The sequence below is a fragment of the Podarcis raffonei genome, chromosome 4, assembly GCF_027172205.1.
Source record: "Podarcis raffonei isolate rPodRaf1 chromosome 4, rPodRaf1.pri, whole genome shotgun sequence".
NCBI classification, from domain to species: Eukaryota; Metazoa; Chordata; class Lepidosauria; order Squamata; family Lacertidae; genus Podarcis; species Podarcis raffonei.
The window spans coordinates 76,357,315-76,369,903 of record NC_070605.1 but is presented as its reverse complement, the minus strand read 5'-3'; the positions used below and the strand labels follow the sequence as shown (position 1 = coordinate 76,369,903).

General features: G+C 42.4%; 1 protein-coding gene across 4 annotated transcripts in view; it reads right to left on the bottom strand.

The window, feature by feature from the left end:
• The window catches only part of NPAS2 (neuronal PAS domain protein 2), a 100,165-nt gene that overhangs the window by 4,185 nt on the left and 83,391 nt on the right, over positions 1-12,589 (bottom strand). For all 4 annotated transcript variants that reach the window (XM_053384189.1, XM_053384190.1, XM_053384191.1 and 1 more), the window contains 7 exons: positions 12,123-12,204; positions 10,206-10,347; positions 9,242-9,339; positions 8,091-8,237; positions 3,575-3,769; positions 2,889-3,076; positions 1,311-1,403 (listed from right to left, as the gene is read on the bottom strand). In XM_053384189.1, coding sequence (XP_053240164.1) covers positions 1,311-1,403; positions 2,889-3,076; positions 3,575-3,769; positions 8,091-8,237; positions 9,242-9,339; positions 10,206-10,347; positions 12,123-12,204 — 945 coding nt within the window. The remainder of the gene's footprint in view (positions 1-1,310; positions 1,404-2,888; positions 3,077-3,574; positions 3,770-8,090; positions 8,238-9,241; positions 9,340-10,205; positions 10,348-12,122; positions 12,205-12,589) is intronic.

Below are 12,589 nucleotides of genomic sequence, written 5' to 3'. Positions count from 1 at the left end.
TTCAGCCAAGAATTTGCGACTAAAACACTGGTGTCATACTGCAATGTATTATGGACAACGGTTGGGAGAAATAGCAGGTGCTGCTGCTGACTCGGGGACTATGCAGATATGCTGATTGTTGGGAGATGCATTGAAAAAGCCAGGCACATTCATTACTACACATAACTCCTGGGCATATATATTGTGCATACCTAGTGGCATCTTGGAAGTGGAGAAGGCTGACCTGGAGCGGGGCAGTGTGGGAAAAGGAAGAAGCTGATCAGAGGGTGATGCAACTAAGCATTTTTGTTTTAGTTGCTGCTACTGGGGTAGCCATGGGACGCGGGTGGCGCTGTGGGTTAAACCACAGGGCCTAGGACTCGCCGATCAGAAGGTTGGTGGTTCGAATCCCCGCGACGGGGTGAGCTCCCGTTGCTCGGTCCCTGCTCCTGCCAACCTAGCAGTTCGAAAGCACGTCAAAGTGCAAGTAGATAAATAGGTACCGCTCCAGCAGGAAGGTAAATGGCGTTTCCGTGCGCTGCTCTGGTTCGCCAGAAGCGGCTTAGTCATTCTGGCCACATGACCTGGAAGCTGTACGCCGGCTCCCTCGGCCAATAAAGCGAGATGAGCGCCGCAACCCCAGAGTCAGTCACGACTGGACCTAATGGTCAGGGGTCCCCTTACCTTTTTACTGGGGTAGCCCAGAGGGTTGAGAATATGTGGACACATCTTTAGAAATGGTGAGTTTATGGGTTAAAAGCAAAGAACCAGCCATAGGAGGTATATTAGAAATTTCTGATACAATATCAGCAAGATAATGTTCCAAGTAGCAGGCTCCAGATTTCCTTGATTGCAACACTTTCACCAAACCTGGTCCCTTTCATTCTCCAGTTGGCATGACAACCCCAGTACATGATGGCAGGACATTTTTCCAGCCAGAACTCGTCGGAACTCTGTTCCGGCACCTCTCAGGTAGGCGCCATTGCCATTCTAAGAGAACAAGGGTGCTGTTCATGGTGAGTTCTGGCACCTCTTTTTCTAGAAAAATAGCATTGCATGATGCATGAGAGAAACAATGTACTGGGGCAACTGGGATCTGAAAAACCGTGCAATTGCGGGAGCTTGGCAGCGGGGCAGATAAGATATGGCAGGACAACATCTGGATTTTCAAAATATGCAGCCACCCTTAATTCCATCTCTGACATAGACTGCTTAACCCAAGTACTACCTCTGGATGAGTTGCCGTTCTACCACCTCCATCTAAGTGGCATTTCTCAGTATAGTTTCAAACTTTTCCTTCCTACCCCTGCCCCCAGTAACATGCTACATACTTAGCTTCGTGTCCAGTCACATCAACATCTGTTGTCTGCCTCGCATGGCAGGAACCAGGCATCATTGGCTGAATAGGCTGACTGAGTAACAGTCTAGGAAACAGGAAATTAAATAATGTCAGTGAAGAAACACTAACCTGCAGATACTGAAAGGGTCAGAAGGATTTTTTCCATGTGAGGTAGTTGCATGCTCAGAAGTCAATAGAGTTAAATCTGCAGTAGGCTCAGGGATAGAGTGTAATTAGTCGTAGTAAAAAAAGGGTAGCTCAGGATTTATTATCAAATGTGGCCATTCTTATACAGTGGTACCTCTAGATGCGAACGTAATCCGTTCCGTAGCCCCGTTCACATCCTTCGCCACTTCCGCACATGCGCGTGATGGCATTTTGACTGCGCATGCGCGAGCGGCGAAACCCAGAAGTAACACACTCCGTTACTTCCGGGTCGCCGTGGAGCGTAACCTGAAAACGCTCAACCTGAAGCACATTTAACCCGAGGTATGACTGTACAAGGAGTTTCATTCTTCTTAGGAGTGGATCTACATATTGTGGTTGGTAAACAAAGATCGCTGAAATTCCCTGTGGCAAATTATCTGCCACAGTGTTTGACTGTAACGTTTTCATGCTCTCAACCTGTGATGCGGTGGATGTTCCTGCCTCAAGTAACAGCCATCTTCTATGACTGTCCTGCATTCTGATGAAATCTAGTGAGCATTGGGCTATTAGATTTTTAAGTTGGCTATTAGAGCTTCCATTCAGTTTGCCAGTCCAGAACATAAAGTAGGCTTTATATGCTTTCTTCTGCCCCAGGTAGTTTGAAACGGCAGCTAACTGCATGATGCAGTTAGTGTGGAGATGTAAGGTCCTCTCTCCCTCCCCCCCCCCCATTCACATTATGTTTCCTACAGGGACATGTTTTCTATTTCAAGCTACTTATTTTTCCTTGTATTTTCTTTCCAGTCATCAGTTTAAAAACTTTTTCAAAACAGAACAAAGAAGTAAACAGTATCTTTTCTTTCTCTTTTTAAGGCAAATACATAGTGCTAACATCATTTAGAAAAACCAACAACCCACAAGTCTGTATCTGAAGAAGTGTGCATGCAGACGAAAGCTCATACCAATAACTAACTTAGTTGGTCTCTAAGGTGTTACTGGAAGGAAATTTTTAATTTTTTAAATTTTATTTTATTTATTTTGTTTTGTTTCGACTATGGCAGACCAACATGGCTACCTACCTGTAACCCACAAGTCTGTTTGTTCCATCCCCATTCTGATACTGTTTTTAATATTCAATTTTTCATTTCTGTAACCCAACCCTGGAACCTTGTGGTATAGGATAGGTATGAAATTGAATAAACAATAATAGCACTACGTTCCTCTTTTTTTCTTTCAAACTTACTAATAATCTAGTGCTGTAACTTGATAAAATGGAGTATTTTCTTAATGTTCAAAGTACAGTATTTACCTGTTATATAGTAATAAACTAAACACTCAAATTTAAATAGTGCCATTGTAAAAAATAGTATTTAATTCTTCAACTTTTTTTTTTAAAAAAAGTAGGTTACTTCAATTATTTTACCTCAGTTGTCGATCATTACTGAAATCTGGAGTGCTCTGCTGGTGGCTGTTATCCTGTAGAATGGCATCAGGTGGAGCTCTGCTCAAAGACTGTGGGAGCACAAAGGCATTGCTAAACTGTGAGGTTAAGCTTCTGGGAGATTGACAGCTATCCTGCATTCCTTGTGAGGCTCTTGCTGATTTCTGATCCTAGAACAGTTAAAAACAACAGCACCCACAGAAACAATAACCAAAAGCTTTGGGTATATTGTAAAAACACGTAGAATTAAGTTGTGAATATTTTTTTGCCAAATTACCAGATCCAAATTTAGTTCATTCCATCCCCTCATAAAGATGTAATTATGTAACGTGACCAATAAGTAGGGAAATAAATTCATATTCATTGAATGTAGGTCTGGTAATTTACCCTTTTTAAAGATTCCCCCCCCCCCCAAGAATGGTGATTATGGATAGCTAGAACAAACACACAGATTCACACAAACCTTAGTGTAAGAGCGAAAGGGCAGGCGATATTGCCGTAATACCTAAAGGCAAACAAGAACTACAGTACAGGAAATGCTGTAAGAACTAAATGAAGAATCAAAAGAGGTAGGATTGAAGATGAACCTAAGACTGAAAATAATGTTTAAAGAAGAGAACATTTTTTCCACAAAAATATTGCTGTAAGACCATTGCAGGTCTGCTTACCTGGTTTGATAACACATTTTCTTCTCCTAACATTTGATGGTCTGTTGCTTGAGGAGCCGCAATCTGCTCTTGGAGACAAGGCCTCGAAGGCCTCGGCACAACTTGTTGCTGAGACTCAACCGCTGGCTTCCCCTGAGGTTCTGGCTGCGGCATGCCACTGAAATTCAGAGGTGCTGTTGGCTGCTGTAAAAACATCTGGAAGAGAAAGGTGGTTCCTTTTTCGATTTCCTTGTTAGGCAAATCAATGGAAGAAATACATTCACAGTTCCAATTTCAAGTTGTCATAACTTAACGCTTATAAATGTGTATCGTTAGGGAGCTCAACTTGATCCAGGCCTCAGTTGCTGAAAATGCTTTTAATGCTAGAAGACTGTGTGAAGTTGCTTGTGAGTACACAGAAAGTCCATTTCCCACACAATTGCATAAGCACAGCCACCTGTCACACATCTGGGGCTGTCAGAGAAGTTTCTACAGGGAAAGTTGCATGTCACCTCTTTCCAAATCAAGCACTGGATAAGAATTGCTCAAATATTACATGTGCAATGCACCTTAAACCAGCTGTGGAAGGACTGACACTGTTTAGAAAACCAAATCCACTATTCAGGAACAGAATACATTTGTCATCCTATTCACTCAGAAACCTCTGACATACATAATTCTTGCAAATATTTTCTGACATACATAATTCTTGCAAATATTTGAAGGTCAAACTAGATGTTACAAGCAAACACATGTTACTAAATTGCAACTAACACTTGGTTTATGGGAAATGAGCTTTCGGAGGGAGCAAATAAGAGCAGAGAAGTGATGGCTGCTGGTGGTAAACTCTTCCCTGTCCCCAGTTTTTCTGCTTCAAATTGTTTTCTTCTACTTCCCTCTCCATGGGATTCCAGGTGGGAAAATGTGTGTGCAACCCCACAGGGGAGAAAAGTCGTTATCAGGAAAGGGGGTTAAGCACACACGCTTTTCTGCTGACATTATCCCCATCTCACCCCAAGATAGAAAAAGCTTCCACTGGAATTTTAGCAAATGTGTTCCTGTCCAATAAGTAGCTTGGTTGTTTATGGAAGACAATTTTACTCGGCTACAAGTGATCGCCAAAGAAGAAGAAGAAGACAGCCTCCAACAATCATATCCCTATACTTTTTTTCTGAAAAGACAACTTCCTTTTGCCGGCACTTTCGGTGAATAAAATATAAAGCATGAGGCTTCAACTTAAGGAATTCTAGCTATCTAGCAACACAAAAATGTTGAAAAACAAACGGAAATACAGAAGATGAGAAGCCATTGAAATGGAGCACAAGAGAGAGAGAACATGTGTGTGCAAAGATCCTAAAACTAAGTTTGAGATTGTTGCCTCAGTACAGATACATGATCCCATGAGCTACGAACATAGTACGAACAGATACAGTGGAACCTCGGTTTTCGAGTGTTTCAGAAATCGAACGTTTCAGCTTTCAAATGCCGAAAACCCAGAAGTAACTGCTTTGGTTTTCGAACAATTTTCAGAAGCTGAACGTGCCACGCAGCTTCCGTTTTGAGTTTCCCTGTTGTATTGAGGCTGCCGCTTTCAGTATTCGGACGTTTCAGAAGCTGAACAGTGTTCCTGAACAGATTACATTCGAAAACCAAGGTTCCACTGTAATAGGAGTCATGCTGCTTCATTTCTGTACTGTGACAGATTGCCTCCAACCAATCATATGATAATGAGCTTTCATCGTGATTTGCTTGTGGGGTGTTTATAAACCTTCCCATTATTCTCATTCATTCACTCCACACTTTTCAATGCATTTCCCTGTCACTCTCCTAACAGCAAACAGTCCGTTGTTTTCTTTAAGTGCACTTGTTGCACTAACCCACTTCTATTGTGCAGGACTAAATGCACTTGGATACGGGACGCGGGTGGCGCTGTGGGTAAAACCTCAGCGCCTAGGACTTGCCGATCGCATGGTCGGCGGTTCGAATCCCCGCGGCAGGTTGCGCTCCCGTCGTTCAGTCCCAGCGCCTGCCAACCTAGCAGTTCGAAAGCACCCCTGGGTGCAAGTAGATAAATAGGGACCGCTTACCAGCGGGAAGGTAAACGGCATTCCGTGTGCTGCGCTGGCTCGCCAGATGCAGCTTGTCACGCTGGCCACATGACCCGGAAGTGTCTGCGGACAGCGCTGGCTCCCGGCCTATAGAGTGAGATGAGCACACAACCCTAGAGTCTGTCAAGACTGGCCCGTACGGGCAGGGGTACCTTTACCTTTACCTTTAAATGAACTTGGAACCTCTCATGCAAAATACTGACAGTCAGGCACCTCAAGAGTGTTAGTGTCACAACCTTTCTCCTCAGAAAAGGACAACACCAAAGTGCCAACACAGAAAGTACCGGTATTTCATTCACAGCGGCTTTGCCCAAGATTCTTACCATCCTGTCATGACTGGACCACTAAAGAAGAACTGAAATGCCACTGAAAAGAAAGGATTCCTCCCCCCACCCCCTTCAACATCGTAAACAAGTCTAAGTAGATAACGCCACTGCAGAATCTCACAACTACTTTTTCAGGGTGTCAAGACATGAGAAGAGTATTACTAATCTCTTCTAATTGGCAGTCTCATTAGTATTCTCATGAAAGAAGCAAAAGACATGAAAGCACAACACCTCTTGCATCTAGAAACAGACAGCATCATATTAGGGAGACAACAGAAGAAAGCTGTTCTATGGAAACCAGACATTTTAACCATCTGCATTGATCGAACCAGGAAGCTCTTATCAACAGCAATTATTTTTACAATGTATCGGAAGCAAGGATGCCACGCTAAATTTATAGCTATGAGACATTTATTTCAAAGATACCGTTTCTAACAAACTGCTGAAGGTGACATTTCCCCTGTAAGGCTTGGTTCTACCCATATTATTTCCTTTCAACAATATTGCCGGGCTGCTTTTTTGCTACATGCCAAATATAGCCCCTTAATTCTCTTTTCGTGGTCCCAGCAAGTCTCTTCAAATTGCATTAATAAATTGCATACATTCCATGTAGCCCCATGACCAACGGACTCATTGTTAAAACCGTGTTTATGGAAGACAATCTTACTCGGCTATGAGCGATTGCTGAAGAAGAAGATATCCCTAACAGTGCTGTAAAAAGATAAAGGTAAAGGACCCCTGACAGTTAAGTCCAGTCGCGAACGACTCTGGGATTGCGGTGCTCATCTCGCTTTACTGGCTGAGGGATCCGACATTTGTCCACAGAAAGTTTTTCCAGGTCATGTGGCCAGCATGACTAAGCCACTTCTGGTGAAACCAGAGCAGCGTACGGAAATGCCGTTTACCTTCCTGCCGGAGTGGTACCTATTTATCTACTTGCACTTTGACGTGCTTTAGAACTGCTAGGTGGGCAGGAGCTGGAACTGAACAATGGGAGCTCACCCCGTCGCGGGGATTCGAACCACCGACCTTCCGATCGGCAAGCCCTAGGCTCTGTGGTATAGACCACAGCGCCACCCGTGTCTGTAGCTACAGCTACAGTGCTGTAGCACGGGTTAAAATTGAGCTCTTGTGTTTCATTCTAGATTTCTCTCTCTACAAGGTACTATTAAGGAATAATGACCATAAGTCTATCCCAGGGGTGGCCAACTTCCAAGAGACTGCGATCTACTCACAGAGTTAAAAACTGGCAGTTATCTGCCCCCTTTGTGGGGTTCAGCCCAAAGTTGTTGAGCTTTTTGCTGGGAGCCACTGATCTACCGGTGATCTACCACAGACTTCCAGTGATCTACCAGTAGATCACGATCTACCTGCTCTATCCAATCCTTTCATTTCTTTCACTCTTGAAGTCTCTGCTGAATTTTCTGTCCTCCTTCAGCATGGATCAGCATATTTTATTTGACACTTATTTTGTCCTCTCTGCCTTAAATATACTGAAATATTGTTGTTAGACTAACCGGAAGCATTAGGTCAGTCCATTCTCTGCTATGTATGCAAAAAGTGTAACCAAAGGGGCTCCTGACCAAATGAATCTGGGAAGCTGCCTTATATGGAATCAGATCATAGGTTCATCTATCCCAGTATTTCCTGCTCTGACTGGGAACTGTTCTCTCAGGTCTCAGGCATAAGTCTTTGGCAGCTTTGCTATTTCCTAAGTGAAAATGCCACAGATTGAACCTCAGACCACGCACCTACACTTTTCTCTTAAGTCTTTCAATGTCAATCCTCTTATTCTGTCATTGGGAACAGAGGGCTTCCAACACTATGTATTCCTATGTAAACTAGGGAAGTGGGGAACTGCAGGAAGAATAGCTGGCAGAAGGTGTTGTTTTCCTGAGCCAGGTTCCGAAATCGGAAGTAAGCAAAATGCCCCTTGAAGAAGCAGCTGTGTAAGCTGGACTGCTGCATGCAGAAAACCCTCCTCTGTGTGGTGGCCTATGGTGCATCAAGATGATTTGAGCGTAGAAATAAAGTTCTGCTCAAGAATTCTGCTACTCACTGAATCAAGAGTAACTTGTCTGAAAAATACGTTCTCCCGCTAACCTGTATGTTGGAATCCTGCACGATGCACAGCTGTTCCTGGATTTTCTGCAGCTCTTCCTGCTGCCACTGAATATTGGCTTGCAGTATTCGAGTCCTCTGCTCAAGCTGGTCTTTGATAGTTTGGAACATGTTAAACTGGGATGAGAGCTGAAACAAGAAAACAAAGAGCAATGTTACTTTTCTAGTAAGTACAGTAACTTTTGTTCCACGAGGCTGCTTTGCTGTATTTCTAAGAATATTGTTACCTGCATTATACTACTGCTCTTGCATAAGGAACGGTGCATGTCTGAGACCTAGAAGCTGTAAGTAAAGCATTTTTAACTTACTTTGCAGTCTGTAGGGTTTCACTGAAAAAGTGGCAAAATGGGGGTCAGCTGCTTCACGCAGCTGAATGGAGTTAAAGAAGGTTTAATAACCTATTCCTATGCTTCATTAATCTGCATAATGACTGGGTTTAATACTCTGCTACTGGGGCTCTCTATGTTCTAGCCCCATGTTTTTAAAAACAGGCACCAGCCATTTTTCTTTTCCTTTTAACCCACACATGGGGGTATCTGGAGGATTAAATATAATTAATACCTTCTCTTAACAATTCCCATCATTCGCAAGATAAGCACATACTGATTACTGGTGTTACAGCACTAATATCTCTTTGACCACAAGTGCAGACCACCTGTGGTCAAAATAATACAAGAGTGTGAAAGGAGGCGGCTTCAGCAAATATTCCTTGATAGCTAGAAAAAAGAGCCTGGGCAGAAGAGTTAGAGCACCTATCTCTGATCATGATAACTCCAGTTTGTGTGTACCTTCCCCTCCATACAAGTGTCTTGCCAATTTTTTTTATTGTCTCTAACTTCAGGGGAACCAGTGGCAGAGAGGACTTCCTAGACATAGAAAAGAAAACCCTTAATTCATCTAGACACTCCTGAGCATGCTCAAGAGGGTCATGTCATGCCAGTATGAATGGAAAAGTTTTAGTTTGCTATGCCTCCCAATTCAATTAAGTGAAAACAAAAAAATCATTTTACTCTCACTAACTTAAAACCTATTTAAAGCTCCTGTCCTCCATCAGTTTGGTACACACCTGTGTATCTATTTCATGGAAGTTCTTTTAATGTTTCTGTTCACTTGAACTTTTTTTTCCACCTTACCTGAGAAGCGGCAGGTTGGCTAGATCTCTGCACGTCCTCCTGCATAGTGGGACTTCTTTGCAGGGAGGGAGACTCTGGGATGAGCTTTGCTCTTGTGGCTATAAAATAACATTTACCATTTAGAACAGAGTTGTTAAAAGTTTCTATTAATGTATACAAAAAGACTGGGTCACTGGAATGGCAATAAAGGAAATTGACTATAGAACAAAACCACCAGCTTTTGTCAGCCTGCACCCTCTAGTTCTGGACTACAGCTCTGGATGGAGCAGAAGGGAGTTGATGTTGTAACCCACTCTGAAATTGCACTCCAATACAGTGGTGCCCCGCAAGACGAATGCCTCGCAAGACGGAAAACCCGCTAGACGAAAGGGTTTTCCGTTTTGGAGGTGCTTTGCAAAACGAATTTCCTATGGGCTTGCTTCACAAGACGAAAATGTCTTGCGAGTTCCTGCAGTTAAGATAAGCCGCTTAACAGCTGATCCGCTAAGCCGCTAAACAGCTGATCGCTAAGCCGCTTATCAGCTGATCCGCTAAGCCACTTAACAGCTGATCCGCTAAGCCGCTAAGCCGCTTATCAGCTGATTCGCTAAGCCGCTAAGCCACTTAACAGCTGATCTGCTAAGACCGCTAAGCCGCTAATAGCGCTAAGCCGCTAATGGGCTTGCTTCGCAAGACGAAGAAACCGCAAGACGAAGAGACTCGCGGAACGGATTCTTTTCGTCTTGCGAGGCACCACTGTAACTAGCAGGTAGTAAATGTTTCAAATAAGACAATGCCCTGTTGTGTTAGAATTATCCTTTCTGTTGGTCATGCTCCATGCGTGCAGGCCTGCGTTACTCTTTCCACACCATTCTGGCTTATACTGGCAGTATAACAGTATAAAATTATCAGTTTCAAAGTAGCATCTGCATAGAGACCACATCTGAAGGGCGGTATACAAATTTAATAAATAACAACAACTTACATGCTGTGTCAGGCAAGGATGTAGGCAAAGACTTGTGTGAGCCCTGAGAGGATACAGAAAGAGTCCGACTGGTGTCGAGGATTGACGTGCCTAATTCAAGAGCGTTAAAGTGCTGTTGAGGATCCAGTTCTGATCCACTGTCCTTAAAAAACAAAGCAAACATCCTAAACGTTTTTGAAAGTTTCGAACTTACAAATGAGTTTGGTTATAAATCATTTGGGTTTATTGAGGGAGAGGTCTTTTTTCGGTATCAGCTATGCGCAGCACAACCCTATATACACACTTACTCAGAAGTAAGCGACTCCCTAGAAATTCCCAGTGAACTCAACCGTTCATTGGGACAGAATACTGCCACCATGTTTCTCTGCTTCTGAAAGAATTGCACTGGCTGCCAACTAGCTACCAGGCTAAATTGAAGGTGCTGTTACTGGTGTACAATGCCCTATGCAGCTCGGAACAAGGATACATAAAAGATGGCCTCAACCTGTGCAGGACAGCATTGCATAGATGCAATTTCAGCAGGTGGTCTGTTCCGCACAATGTCTGAATCATGCCTTTAATGTGGCAGCACCAGGCCTTTGGAACTCCCTGCTATTACATATTACCAACGCGTCTTGTCTATTGTCTTTTCAGAGCCTACTGAAGACCTTCCTTTCCCCACAAGCCTTTTGTGTGGAGCTGCTTATCCAAGTACTGGATTTGAAACTGTTTTTAGTGTATCTTTTAGGATTTTATGTCTTCATTGTTAATTGATTTGAGATTGTTTCACATGAAGTGATCCATAAATTGAATTAATAATAATAACAATAACAATAATAACAATAACAACAATAATGTGTGTCTAGAATTGCAGTTTTAACTCCATGTATCACATGGTTAAAGTGCACCCATTTTTTACAGTCTTCAGTATGCAATACAGCGTTTAACGTCACATCTAGCCTGGCCTTTTGTATCCACATTTCTGAACAACAGAAGCTTCAAGTAGTTTTCTGTAAGATACTCATAAAAGACTCAGTTATTAACTTCATTAAGCAGTGAAAATCACAAGAACTCAGTCCTTATTTGCAGCTACTGTATAATCTGCTTTAATAGGTAGGAAGCTATGTACTTAGGAATGAGCCCAGGCCAATCCCCAGAGAACTTCAAAAGAAATGATTCTTAATTCTTGGCTTATAATGCATCTGCCTTTCATTGCCTGATTCTTCCTATATGCTCTAGTATCATATTCTTTCAATTTTATACTCAACCATGAGATTATGTGGGCAGGGGGTTTGCTTGTCTGTCACCTCCCGTGATTGGTCCTTCAAAAATCCAAAGAGGTATGCATTTGTACAACTGCAGTGGCCTTTGTACTGACACAGGGATTGAAAAAAAATTGCATAAGAACACCACACGCAACCAATCAAGAACACCCTCAACATAAATCAGGTGGAAAGTAGGCTTATCTGAGATTACTCATCGCCTTATAAACTAAGGGACAGTGAACCTAGCAGGCAGTGACCATAGTGAGGAACAGGCAATGGAAGACATAAAGAAAACCCCAGGTCCATCTATATGGGACAATATTAGTGATCAAATCAATACACATTATTACCATCTGAACACAGTAGCTAAAGTCACCCTAGGTGTCTTACCCTTTACATTTAAAAAGTCATTCCCTTTCAAGGCCCATGATTGTCCCAAAGCTCATAATGGATACCTCTTATTTTGCAAGCTACCATTCCCTCATTTCTGCAATTGTTTTCTGGAAAATAGAATGGGAATGTATTCCCAGCCATGTCTTACTCCATTAAGTTAAGTTCACATAGAGACTTATAGCACTTAAATAATGATACGCAAGGTTGGTGATTACCGACATATGAGCTGCATAAAATAGAAAACAAAGAAAACCCTCTGAAAACAGCCATTTTAGCATACCTTTAGTACTGAAGAGATTATCTCTGAAGGTGCATTTTCCAAAATCATATTCCGTCGCCTTTCCACTCGAACATCTGCATAACTGAACATTATTATTTTCTGTGGAGATCTACCTTCCATTCCACTATTCTGAAAGCACTATTAAAGGCAACTGGCAGTTTATTACATGATTAACTCCAGAAATTATTTGCAGTTAAAATCCACAGGTCATATAATCCAAATGTGTATAATAATGTAATGGATTACATTTTACGTTTAACTTCTGCCCATTTTTACCCGGTTTTCAAAACAAAAAGAAAACATTATCTGTAATCATATAATTACTTGAGGCTAGGTTCCATGGCTTTACACATGATGCTCTTCATACATACTTGGAAAAAGTTCACGTGTAAACACGTATTTGCAACCTTGTATATAATTTTGGTACATGTACTCATGATTAGCCTTGTCCCTACCACACCCCAAGT